Source organism: Megalobrama amblycephala, linkage group LG14, assembly GCF_018812025.1.
Source record: "Megalobrama amblycephala isolate DHTTF-2021 linkage group LG14, ASM1881202v1, whole genome shotgun sequence".
NCBI lineage: Eukaryota > Metazoa > Chordata > Actinopteri > Cypriniformes > Xenocyprididae > Megalobrama > Megalobrama amblycephala.
Genome location: NC_063057.1, coordinates 36,695,649 through 36,709,614, shown reverse-complemented (window position 1 = coordinate 36,709,614; position 13,966 = coordinate 36,695,649). Strand labels below are relative to the sequence as shown.

Below are 13,966 nucleotides of genomic sequence, written 5' to 3'. Positions count from 1 at the left end.
AAGGATTGAAAGACAGAAATGTTTGAGCTAGTTTTATTTTATTTTTTTCAGACCAGTGACATAGATGAAAGAACCACTAGGGCCAGTGCTTCAATATCAGGTGCAGCAGCAGAGCAGGCCAGGGTCATGGTTGAGGCAGCACAGGGAGCAGAGCAGAGCCAGGAAGAGCCAGTGGAGGGAGAAAGGCAGATGCAGGACGTGACACAGCCTCCCCCACCAAAAAAGACAGCGTTAGAAGATCTCCTTGGGAGCTCCTACACTACTGTTGTTGAGACAGTGCAGTCCAGCAGAGGGATTGAAATGGAGATACTCTCCTACAGAAATGGGATTCCTATCCCACTCAACAGTAGTCCACTTGAGTGGTGGAAAGTTAATGCATATGCTTACCCCATACTTGCCCCCCTGGCCAAAGCCTACCTTTGCATTCCTGCTACGTCAGTGCCCAGTGAGCGTGTCTTTTCCACAGCAGGAGACATTGTGTCTGCTCAAAGATCACTGATTACACCAGAACATGTTGATATGTTAGTTTTTTTGAAGAAGAACCAGTCCTGAGATAACTTAACCTTGGATTAGAGCAGCACTAAGGGAGTGTTCTTGTTTGTGTTTGGCCAGTTAGGCCTTGTGTTTCCCTGTGTGCAGCTGAAACAAAAATAAATAAGTTGTTGTTATACAGTAATATTTTCTTCTTTTTTTTTTCTTTTTTGATATCGTATCGTATCTTGACCCTGGCATATCGAGGTGCATCGTATCGTGAGTTTAAGTGTATCGTCCCATCCCTATTGGCTTTTGGCTCAGTGACATAGAAGGGGCGTCTTCTAGCAAACTGCCTGTAAGATAGGTGGAGGCTCTTCTTCATTTCACTATTGTACAGCCCATGGAGCTCTGTGAGTGGCTTTGTGAGAATTCTTCGCTGTTCTTTTATTTTGTTTTTTGTGATGGTATCTTTTTTCCCTGGTAAAAGTCGACTATTCTCATCTCTAGTCAGAAAACTAACAACAGCCAGCTTTCTCTCTTTTGCCAGTTTCTTCCCCCCTTTTGGCTTGAGCCTCTCACTGTGGCTTAACCGTTCTTTTGCCCTCGTCTCACCTTTTCTGGCCCTTTCCTTTTCTTTTCTCATCTTTGCAAGTTGTTTCCTCAGATTTATGTTTAGCTTTCTTAATTCATGCTTCTCAGCCTGCAGTCGTTTACAACGTTTCTCAGCTTTCTTTTCTCTATCTTTTCTCTCTGGTGTGGAGGACATCTGTGGATGGAAATCCTCATTTTGAGGTGGAGCATCCACCACCACACACCCCCCTGGACTCTCTTGCTGCCCCTCCACTCCTTCTACACCTGCTGGATCTGGCAGAGTGTTCTCTATGGATTGAGGTGTCAGGTCCAACATTGCCTTCTCCATCTTTCTTCTCTCCCTGTATCCTCTGGATGCAGCCTTCCACTTGTTTCTCAGATTATTCCTCTCCCTCTCTGATAACTCATCTGACTTCACATATGGAATCTTCCCCCTCATGCTTTCTTTTTTGGTAGCTGAAACAATAGTGTACAGAGTTGTTCATCAACAACAAGATAAACATTCTACACCTGTGCTCTTTCCTCCTTATCCTGAACCTACTCTCTTTAGAGAACAGCTGTTTCGGTGACCAATGTTTAATAGCTTATTGTAGCATACAGTCTAAACTGTTTATTTGATCTACCCAGGGGGGGTATTCCAGAAAGCAGGTTATGTGACATACCTGGGTATGTTTAAGAGTAAGTAAGTGGATAACCTCAACTTTCGGTTCCAAAAACGGAGGTAACTTTTAGGGTATGTAAGTAACCATAGCAACTTGCTCTCTGAACATAACCTGCTCCGGAGCAGGTTATGTTCAAGGGTTAGTTAGCTTAAGAGGAATTTAGATGTGTGTTATATTATCAATATGGTTATATTAATGTATCTAAATTTGTTATATAGTTACAGTTATATACACAATGTTATATTATACAATATATAAATGTTTATTCAATTCTAATATATGAATTTTATTGTCATAGCACACATGGATCTACTTCTTAATCTTTATAACAGGACATTTTCTATGCTATAATTTCTATAATAAAATACATATCATATATGTGATATTTTATTAAATAATTAGCATCAAACAAACAATATTAAGATTAAAAATTATTGCACAACCACCCAATAGGTGGTGATGTGCACCAAGTAGGTTATGTAAATCGCCATTAAACAAAAGAAGAAGAATGAAGTAGAATGGCGCGCTTTTTCTTAGCGTCTGTTTCCATGGTGAATCATCGATTCGTCGCTCTGTTGAGAATGTCTTGTGTGTTAACCGAAAACATACTCTGGGTTGGCTGAACTTATTCCCGGATGCATTTTTGGAACCAGCATACCTCGAGTAAGCAAGGTTTGGGTTAATCAACCGAGAGTTCAGGGTATATGTGACAGTAAGTTAACCCTGCTTTCTGGAATACACCCCTGGTCTCCTACTTTCTGTAGCTCTAGTGACTCTAGCTCACTGCTACAGAAGCTCTTTTTTCTTTACCTCTCTCTTTTCCTTGCAAGATACTCTGCTCTTGCTGCAGGGTCGGAGTTGACTTTCTGTCTATGACGAGCAGTCTTCTCTTTGCTTGTTAATCGTGCCATCTAGGAAATAGGTAAAATAGGTTAAAACTTGTTTACATAAATAGAATGTCATTGTGTAGTTTTTTATTTATTTATTTATTTATTTTTTCATTTTTCCTGTAGGATTGTACTACAACAAACATTTTTTTTATCCCTATAAAAGGAATGGAAAATGGCTGAATTTAAAAAAAAAAAGATAAAATATACAAATAATTATGCTTAAACAATTAACTCTATGTATATAATTGATGTATAGAATATGAAAACTACAAATATAGGACATATATCTATCATTTAAAACACTCAGCAGTGGTCGCCCCACATGATACTCGGTCGCCCCATATGATGTTTTCAAGTTCACTCAAGTATAACAGGCTAACAGTTAGCCTCATAAACCAAACTAGCTTCTTCTAGTGACAAAGCACTATCAAATTTATCATCAAAATATAGATTTGTGGGAAAAAAATTATAATTCACAGTTTTGCCCCACATGATGACCAAAAGTGACTACGACATTACAGCAGTTAAAAAACAGCTTTTTCTTACTATATGAGAGAGACTGATTTACCTTACAGTTGTTTCCAGGGGGTCTTCACTTGTGTCTGGCTGATGCAATATCCCATCCTTGAGATGTTTTTCAAAATAAAGGTCTCAAAATTGTGGTTTGTTGATGGTCGCCCCGGATTGATATGGATAGAATCAACTTAATTCGGACAACATTCGTTTGTATATCATGATAGAAATATATGTGCAAATGCTTTATAGTTTTGTCAATGGATGTAAAACATGTTTGAAATTATGCCAACTAGGAAAAGGGATATATTTAAGTTGATTTAAACTGTTTTTAAACCAGTTGTCCTAACAAAAGTCAAGGCTGGACGGTCGCCCCATATGATGTTTTGGCACTTCGGATAGCAGAAAAATGATGAAAAACGTAAAAATTTGGAGAAGTTAGAGTGGTTTAGTAGGTGAAGAAGGTATAACAAGTAGATGAGAAATTTTTATGTATTTTTTGGTTTTTTTTCTGCAAAATAAAATTAACCCGGACAGAAAAAGGGGGCGTCACGTCATTGACCCGCATCAACTTTTGGTTAAGATTTTGAATTGACAATGCAAGAGGTGAGCACTCTGTAAAGTCTCCTCCAGCACATCCCAAAGACTTTCAATGAGGTTAAAGGTCCCGTTCTTCATGATCCCATGTTTCAAACTTTAGTTAGTGTGTAATGTTGTTGTTAGAGTATAAATAAAATCTGTAAAATTTTAAAGCTCAAAGTTCAATGCCAAGCGAGATATTTTATTTAACAGAAGTCGCCTACATCGAACGGCCAGTTTGGACTACATCCCTCTACTTCCTTCTTTAATGACGTCACTAAAACAGTTTTTTGACTAACCTCCGCCCACAGGAATAAACAAGAGTTGCGTTTGTAGAGTGTGTTTGTCGCCATGTCGTCGAAACGCTGTTATTTTCATCCCGCAGTCCAATCACCGGGTCTGATTCCGGCTCAAATTGATAGGGTAAAATTAAAGACATGTTTACAATAACACTGAGCGCGTGCATCTCCACGTTATGGTAAGAGGCGTGACCTTTCAGGGCAAGATGCGCTAAGCTGCTGTCGAATAACAACACAGGAACCGCTGGCACAATCAGAACTCTTTACGTATTTCTGAAGGAGGGACTTCATAGAACAAGGAAGTCATCAGCCCGTTTTTATGACAGTGGAAACAGCGGTATACAGATAAGTAAATTATGTGAAAAATACTGTGTTTTTTTACACGCGAAACATGAACACATGTTATATTGCACACTATAAACACAATCAAAGCTTCAAAAAAACACGAAAAACGGGACCTTTAAGGAAATGATTCTTTATGCTCCCTCCCAACCATACTTTACCAAATTGAGCCTGATGAAACTTGGCATTGTCATCCTGAAACCTAGCTAACAATTTTATGTTATAAGAAAGTTTCCATAACGTTCCCATTAAGTTATCAAAATTATATTTCTGATTGTTCTAGGAACGTTTAAAGCATCCAGTTTTTTTTAGACGTTGTATTAACGTTCTTGCTTGGTTAAAAGAACATTATTCAAAATATTATTAGGATTTATTATTATTACATAAATATTATTACGTTCAAGAATGTAAATCTGCACGATTCTGGATAAATTAAGAATCACTATTTTTTGGTTTCAAACAGAGATCACGATTGTCCCACAATTCTGAACAGACTACTAGGCCTAAAGAAAACAACATAATTTACTAGAGGTTTTGACAAAATGTTAATTGCTTTAAAATGAATTATTAAAACATGCTTTGAATGATTAATTCAATGACTTATAAGTACTTTATTGTTTCATAACTGGAATTGGCTTTTTTTTTTTTAAACAAATCTCCTGAATGAATGATTCAATGCAAAAGTGAATAGACAGAGCAGTTATTTTCTGATATTGCGGTAGCCTATGCGAAAAATACATATACACCACCCAGCACTGTTCTCATGATGATACATTTAGGTTGTATATTAGATAATGATGCTTTTCATAATTTTTTACAACATAAATAGCATTTTAAATAAAACTTACCAAGAGCACTCCTCTTTCGGTTCTTGTGGCGAGCAGATTTGAGATGCTCCAGTGCTTTCGACAGTGTGTTGACAGGCTTTAGAGAACATCACTCCCTCATCCTCATCAAAGTCGTTCACAAATTATTTTACTTAGCATAGGTGTTGTTGGCTCTCTTGTTTTAATGCAGTCTTTTGATGTCTGTTGCTTTATGCCATTGAACCGCTGTTAATTTTGTGTTTGTCTTCTTTCGCTTTAGACCTGATGGCACTGAAAGAAGAGAGTCAAGAACTGAATGAAATGGAAGCGGAAGATTGTGATTTCATGACAGGAGAAAAATCCACACAGACTAAAAAAAATTCCTCTCAAAAAAGAACTCAGAAAACCATATCTGACAGTTGTTTTACCTGCCAACAGTGTGGACGCAGTTTTGCTCATAAACAAAACCTTAAAGTCCACATGAGGGTTCACACTGGAGAGAAGCCTTTCACCTGCCAACAGTGTGGACAGAGTTTTGCACGTAAAGGAAACCTTAATGCCCACATGAGAGTTCACACTGGAGAGAAGCCTTTCACCTGTTCTCAGTGTGGAAAGAGTTTCAAGTCATAAAGGGAACCTTTATGTCCACATGAGAAATCACACTGGAGAGAAACCCTACACGTGTCCTCGATGTGAGAAGAGTTTCACTTATCTAAGAGACCTGAAATGTCATTTGCAAACTCATTCTGGAATGCAACTGTAGTGTTCTGTATCTAGTAAAAGATTTCCAAAATACAACAGTTTCAGAAATTACTTGCATATTCATTGTGGTGTAACAAATTAGCTCAAAGTGGAAATATTCAATTATTCATAACTTGTTAGTGAATATTTGAATTAGTTCATCAGATTAACTTGATGTAGCTACATTAACATTACAATAAATCAGTTCATCATGTGAACACTCAGAATTGATTATCAATTAGTTCTAAGAAAAGGGTATTTTTCATGGCCACAGAAAAATAATTCTTTCTTAGCATTTACAGCGCTTAGAGCGTGAGGAGGTTATTTTAGTGTCATTTCTTTGCAGGCAGGGAGTCTGTATCAAATATGTATTGTGCACAAGTTTTATTAACTAAATCACAAAAACATAACTAAACTAACAAACAGAAACTCAATCACACACATATGGTAAAATGAAAAATGGCAGAATGAAGCTTGGCAATAGGAATAGGGAAGGAGGCTCTGGAAAAGAGTAATGAAACCATGAAAAGAAACACCAGTCTCTGATTTCAAAACACCTAGTTAAGAGGATTCTACTGCTTATCCTAAATGTGATGATAATATGATATCAAAGACAAGCAATAAATCATTGTAGGGGTGGGAAATTTAAAGCCTTGTTTACACTGCAAGCGTCTGCGGCTCGTTACGGTTTTGTACCGTCCTCTGTGCGGTGTCAACTCACACCAGAAGCATTTCAGAAGCGAAGCGGCTGGATTCGCGAGACCACGAGATTTGCCTGTCTGATGTTTTTTTCCTTGATTTTTTCGTGTTTTTAATGGCTTAATGGTTATATTTTGTCTGGTCTTATTGTGTTTATTGCTATGCCATACTTTATTTTGCTGTATTCTACGGACAAAGTTAATACACTTAAAAGTCCAGTTATGGATGACAAGAACAAAATATTTTCAAGTTTTTCAACTTCGAATGTCTTGTCAGATTCTGGCCTCCTAGTTATATGAAATATGAGCGGGAGTTTACACAGGGTGATTATTTTGTATTTGAGCTGCGCATCTTAGGGTGCGTTCACACTTGTCATGTTTGGTTCGATTAAAACAAACCCTGGTGCGATTGCTCGGTTAGTGCGGTTCATTTGAACATATGTGAACGCTGCCATCCGAACCCTGGTGCGCACCAAACAAGCGGACCGAGACCGCTGAAAAGATGGGTCTCGGTCCGCTTCCAAACGAACTCTGGTGCGGTTCGAATGATATATGAACGCAACACAGACCAAAGACATGTAACCGAACCAAAAACAGGAAGACGAGACCCTAAAAAGGACAGAATCATCGCGCATGTCGGTTTTCTCTTCATAGTCGCGAGTTTGCCCATCACAGGCATCAGACGCGCGTCTCCATGCAGCAGATCATTTGTGTGTGTGACGGATGGATTCCCGCCGGTGTTTTGACTACTTTACACATTTTATAAGCTCTTCACGAGTTCCCAGCTGGCCAAAATACCATCACATGCAGGCTACGCACCGCTACGCACACACAACGAGTGCATTTACCTCAGCAAACAGCATTGTTTTGGATGTTCGGTAAGTTCCGTCTCAAAATAGGCAATACGTCATAAAATCCGACCAATCAGGTTGTGAATGTATCCCTATGCCTTAAGGTTCGGTATCTTTTGGTTCAGTGATAAAATTGCCAATGTGAGCGCTAACCGGACCAGGACTAAATGTTTTTTTTTCTTCTTTGGTCCGGACCAAATGAACCAAACGAACCGAACTACAAGTGTGAACGCACCCTTAGACAAGGCTACTGGAGCTGATCTCCACGGCCGCTCTAGTCAATGCTCGTGTTTACATCAGCCACGCCGTGGTGCGTTTTAGAAGCGTCCCAGAATTGCCTCGCCGTGCCACTTCGCTAAATATAGGCACCTCGCCTATTTTTGACACACACCACATCCAAGACGCGCAGCTCAAATACAAAATAAAGTCAAAATAATCACCCTGTGTAAACTCCCACTCATATTTCATAACTAGGAAGCCAGAAACTGACGACAAGAGATTAGAAGTTGAGAAACTTGATTTTTTTTTCTCTTGTTATCCATAACTTGACTTTTAAGTGTATTAACTTCGTCTGTAGGCTATAGGAAAATAAAGTATGGCATAGCAATAAGCACAAACAAACAGGACAAAATATAACCATATTAGCCATTAAAAACACGAAGAAAATCAAGGAAAACACATCAGACAGGCAAATCTTTTGGTCTCGCGAATCCAGCCGCTTCGCTTCTGAAATGCTTCTGGTGTGAGTCGACACCGCGCAGAGGACGGAACAAAACCTTGCAGGAGCCGTAACGTGCCGCAGACGCGTGCAGTGTAAACGAGGTTTGAGAGCATCAAGCAGAGTTGAAGTCAGGGCAACTTTATGGTAATGAGCTATGACGCGGTTCAGCGGCAACCATTCGCAGTGTATGGGTCCTCGCTTGAGAGGATTCCGATTGATTGCCACAACTTGTCATTTACTTTGACCCTCCTGTCGGCGGCTGTTTGAACGCACAGTACAGCGTTGTTGACAGCCAAGGTGAATTTTGACGCTCTCGCCAGCGGCGGTGTGAACGCACAGTAGGAAAACACCAGAAATAATTGTAGCGTGCCAAGTTGATGCTTCCTCTGCAGACTGCTTACTCTTGTATCACGTGACGTGTGTGTGGAAAGAAATGGTATCTGTGAGGATTTCCAGTCAGGATTTAGACCGTACCATAGTTCTGAGACTGCTCTCATTAGAGTTACTAATGATTTGCTCTTATCATCAGATCGTGGTTGTATCTCTCTATTAGTGTTACTGGATCTTAGTGTTGCATTTGACACTATCGACCACAATATTCTTTTAAATAGACTAGAAAATTATGTTGGCATTAGTGGAATTGCATTGGCATGGTTCAAATCATACTTGTCTGACCGTTATCAGTTTGTAGTAGTAAACGATGAGATGTCATATCGATCACAAGTTCAATATGGAGTACCGCAAGGCTCAGTACTAGGACCGTTGCTTTTCACTCTGTACATGCTACCCTTGGGAGATATCATTAGGAAGCATGGCGTTAGTTTTCACTGTTACGCTGATGATACTCAGCTCTATATTTCTTCACGCCCTGACGAAACTTACCAAATTCACAAAATTAACAGAATGTATAGCTCATATAAAAAACTGGATGACCAGTAATTTCCTACTACTAAATTCAGAAAAAACAGAGATTGTAATTTTTGGACCAAAAACTTCTTTGCATAATAACCTAGAATACTGTCTAACACTTGATGGCTGCTCTGTTAAGTCTTCGTCGTCAGTTAGGAACCTGGGTGTGCTCTTTGATACCAATCTCTCATTTGAAGGCCTTGTTACTAGCATCTGTAAAACCGCATTCTTCCATCTTAAAAATATATCTAAACTACGACATATGCTCTCAATGAAAGAATGCAGAACAGTTAGTTCATGCGTTCATGACCTCAAGGTTAGATTACTGTAACGCTCTACTGGGTGGTTGTTCCTCCCGCTTGATAAATAAACTACAGCTCGTACAAAATGCAGCAGCTAGAATTCTTACTAGAACTAGGAAGTATGACCATATTAGCCCAGTTCTGTCAACACTGCATTGGCTTCCTGTTAAACATTGTATAGATTTTTAAAATCTTGCTAATTACTTACAAAGCACTAAATGGTTTAGCTCCCCAGTACCTGAGCGAGCTTTTAAAGCATTATAGTCCTTCACGTCTATTGCGATCTCAGAATTCAGACCAGCTGATAATACCTAGAATATCAAAATCAACCGCAGGTGGTAGATCCTTCTCCTTTTTGGCACCTAAACTCTGGAACGATCTTCCTATCACTGCTCGGGAAGCAGACACACTCTGTCAGTTTAAATCTAGATTAAAAATACATCTCTTTAACTTGGCATACACATAACACATTGTAACACAGTTCGTAAATATGGGAAGAAGGAGGCAGGAACCGGCGAACATTGAACACAACTTTAATCCCAAAATAAACAAATACAAAACGAAAGTAATGCTGGCAGACCCTCGCGGACGTCTGCCGGCCACACAAACATAATAAAACATTAAATAAAGCCCAGGCCTGGTCCTCTCTCGTCCTTCACGGTCGTCGCTCCTCCTTTTATGCTCCCGGAGCTCCTCCGTGAGAGACACAAGGCCGGTGCGCCTCCCAGGTGATGCTCGTTATCACTTGCGTCACCGGCCTCGCGCCATTCCCTCACGGCTCTCGCCCGCCCTGGTCGCCACATACCCCCATCGCCCCTCGCAGGCCGGGGGGTACTCCCGCGACTGCGCTTACTCCCCCCCGGGGCCTGTCTCGGCGGCCGCAGCACCTGGGGGTAAGGACAGACGAGACGAGAGAAAGGAGACGGAAGCAAGGGGAGCGACAGGACGAGAGAGGGGAGAGAGGAAAAAGAGAGAGAAAAAAAAATTCTGGGTCCGGCTCCCAGACACGCTGCTGCTCGGTCCTCAGCCTACCAAGAGGCTCTTCCTCGCGGTGGCACTGGACGCTCAGTGGACGGCCCGATCCTCAACCGCCTCCTGGCGGCCGGCGATGGCTCCTCCGGTTGAGGGCAGCCGGCAGCGAGTCCCCCGTCCCCTGCTCCTCCCTTCATGGCGGATGGCAGCAGGCTCCGGCCCACGGTGGACGGCGGCGACTCCTCCGCTCCCTCCTGGACGGCAGCCACCCCACCTCGTCCCAGGAGCACGGCATCCGGGTCTCCGTCCCACCTTTCACAAGGCTCCAGTACCACCGCCTCGGGCAGCCTCTCGCGGTCTTCACACTCCCGCGCTTCCCGAACTCCGCAGCACTGTGATCCCCCTCAGCAGCGAGGGCTCTCCGACAGCATGTCCCTCCTTCCTCCCGGGTTTCGGCACCAATGTAACACAGTTCGTAAATATGGGAAGAAGGAGGCGGGAACCGGCGAACATTGAACACAACTTTAATCCCAAAATAAACAAATACAAAACGAAAGTAATGCCGGCAGACCCTCGCGGACGTCTGCCGGCCACACAAACATAATAAAACATTAAATAAAGCCCAGGCCTGGTCCTCTCTCGTCCTTCACGGTCGTCGCTCCTCCTTTTATGCTCCCGGAGCTCCTCCGTGAGAGACACAAGGCCGGTGCGCCTCCCAGGTGATGCTCGTTATCACTTGCGTCACCGGCCTCGCGCCGTTCCCTCATGGCTCTTGCCCGCCCTGGTCGCCACACACATTATCTACATGTAAATTGTTAGGCTGCATAGATTAGGTCAGCTGGAACCGGGAACACTTCCCATAACACCTGATGTACTCGCTACATCATAAGAAGAATGGCATCTACGCTAATATTAATCTCTCTGTTTATCCCAAGGTTTGCCATAGTCTGCCAGATCCAGGCCGTACCCAGATAAGATGAAGGACCTGCATCTAGACATGACGATAATGCAGCCCTGACGTTTCAACTAAATTATCCCCTGCGAAGGCCTCCTTCCCTTTCCTGTATAGATAAAATGTTATCAAAATGATTCCAGTTTGCATAGATCCGCGTACACATCTAATTTTCCTGTATTATGTAGACCAGAAAACATTATTTGGCAATATCACTTTGTAAAAAAGACCACGCTTCTGCACACATACACATTCAAACACGCAAACATATAGACTAAACACGTAAATGAACCTCAAGAATGCATTAAATGTCTTTGGTTTTCAGTAGGAAAGGTGTCATTTAAGCGGCCCCTAAGTTAATAATTATTCATTTTTACAAAGAAACTGATCCAATCAAAAACCTACTTTAGCTCGATTATATTTTCTTAGAGTTACTGTAAAGCCAAAACAATCTCTGTCAATTTATTTTCCTAATGTCACTGTGAAACTGCTTTGAAACAATCTGTATTGTGAAAAGTGCTATATAAATGAAGATGACTTGACAGGAAGCAAAATTGAAGAGAAAAGGCAGACGGGATCCGGAAAAGTCCAGGAGGCAGACTCGAACTCAGGATTTCTGGTACACAATAGCACCATATGTCAACACAATGTTCACAAGGCTTTCAGGAGACAGAATCCGACGGCAAAATATACAGCTGTCGAAATCCGTCATAGAGGAGAGATGGAATCATTGATTCATCATTGAGATCTCGTAACTAAACCAAAATGACCATCATAGAATTCTTGTAATGGAACAAAACCAACTGTCTTTAAATCTTATTAAGGAACAAAGCCGACCCTTAGGGAACAAAGCTGACCATCACTGAAATCTCATAACCGAACAAAACAGACGCCATTGAAACTGATCATTATTGAAATCTTGTAAAGGAACAAAACCGGCTGTCACTGAAATCTTAATTTTATTTTTTGCCTTTCTGCCATTTATTATGATATGAAATATGTTGACAGGAAGCAAAATTTGAGAGAGAAGGCTGACGGGATCCGGAAAAGTCCACAAGGCAGGACTTGAACTCAAGATTCCTATAATAGACAAGAAATGTACGCTTTTACACCATCTTGCTGATAACATTTCTTTAGTCATTTGGCAATAGGAGCCATACAGGCCTGGGAGTGTACAGAACTGTACAGATTTGGGTCTGTACAGTTGACTTAGAACATTAAAATATGCGGATCAAATTGACCTGTGAACATCACAAACATACTTTTGTGTGAATATGTAAAACACATCAGTGTGTTGAAACTTTGCATGCATGTTCATGACTCTAAATGTGAAAAAGTCACAAAATTTCAAGAAAAAAAAAAACGGTACTTGAGGGTTAACATGTATTTTTGCCTGTACACCACATTTGTCACTACTTGAATATTAATACTGTAATATTTGGTTTAAATGAAATTCTGTATCCAAACGTTACATTTTTGTCATACAGACAGAACCTCTCTATTTAACTATTAATATTTTTTTAATATTATATATAAATTTGTACATTTCTATGCACGTTTGTGAGCAGGGCTTTTATTTTGGTCAAAATATGTTATGTCATAAGGCTGCGACGCGCTCCTGCATCTGTTATGATTCGGCTGAAGAAAGGTTTGTGGTTTTATGCATTTAAAGTGTTTAAAGCAATGCAAACTGTTCAGTCAATTGAATCGTTTTGCAAGCTTGTAAAGTAAATTAATTATTTTTGAATGTGACACTATAATGCTTTATCAATAACGAAAGTTGTTTTTGAGTAAAACACATTCACATGACTAACAGAAAAGGTGCGTCTCATTTCCCTCCTTCTATCGTGAATCAGTTCATTGTAAACACGAATTCTGTCACTGACAAGGTGTGACGAGAGAAACTCCGAATCATTTGAACCGAATGCTTTGCGAAACGATTCAGTGATTCGAAGCGCTCGAATATCCTGACGACACTTACATATGTCATTTTTACAAACCAACTGATAATGTTTTTATGAAAGTTTAATATAAAAAATAATATACAGATCAATTAATATCAAATCATAAGTAAATAAATATGAATTGTCTGTGTTATATGTACTCTTTTAGTAATTTTTAGTGCTAGTTTAGAGGGGGGTTTTTTGTCTTATTTAAATCCATTAACTCTGACTGACTCTCTCTCCAGAGTACTGAATTACTGAACTAGAGCTGATTGAGTCACACCCTGAGATTTAGTTTGGATTCATTTCTCTTTATGTTAATTATTGTTATCTTTATCATGACAGTGTCCAAACACAGGAAGACTCTTGATGAAGCGACTGAGATCCACATAACACACTATTATAAAGATGGCATTTATTAAAGAGAACAGTGAAGACATAAAGATTGTGTTTATTAAAGAGGAGAGTGACGACATGAAGATGACATTTATTAAAGAGGAGAGTGAAGACATAAAGATTGAAGAAACCTTCAGAGTGAAACAAGAAGAAACTGAAGAACAAACAGGTTGGTTTCATTCTCAAAGCTGAACTCAGTCATTTCATCCTTATTAAAATGTTGACTTCTTAAAATCAAACTGTTGATGTTTGTGAGCGATACAAACATCAGAAACAGGTATGACTGAGTCATTGTTTTGCAAGTTACAGTTAAGTCTCGAGTCAA

The 13,966-nt window shown here is 40.3% G+C and overlaps 2 protein-coding genes across 2 annotated transcripts in view; one reads left to right on the top strand and one right to left on the bottom strand.

The window, feature by feature from the left end:
* The window catches only part of LOC125245030 (gastrula zinc finger protein XlCGF57.1-like), a 31,127-nt gene that overhangs the window by 5,584 nt on the left and 11,577 nt on the right, over positions 1 to 13,966 (top strand). Inside the window, exon 3 of the mRNA XM_048155459.1 lies at positions 5,437 to 5,772. Coding sequence (XP_048011416.1) covers positions 5,437 to 5,772 — 336 coding nt within the window. The remainder of the gene's footprint in view (positions 1 to 5,436; positions 5,773 to 13,966) is intronic.
* Positions 559 to 2,670, bottom strand: LOC125245013. The gene is made up of 2 exons (XM_048155436.1): positions 2,538 to 2,670; positions 559 to 1,521 (listed from the first exon to the last, which is right to left on the bottom strand). Exon 2 carries the CDS (start codon positions 1,502 to 1,504, stop codon positions 581 to 583), a length of 924 nt encoding a protein of 307 aa, XP_048011393.1. The 5' UTR covers positions 1,505 to 1,521; positions 2,538 to 2,670; the 3' UTR covers positions 559 to 580.

Coding starts and splice junctions, on each gene's coding strand:
- LOC125245013 (XM_048155436.1), bottom strand. CDS start 1,504: ATGAGGGGGAAGATTCCATATGTGAAGTCAGATGAGTTATCAGAGAGG.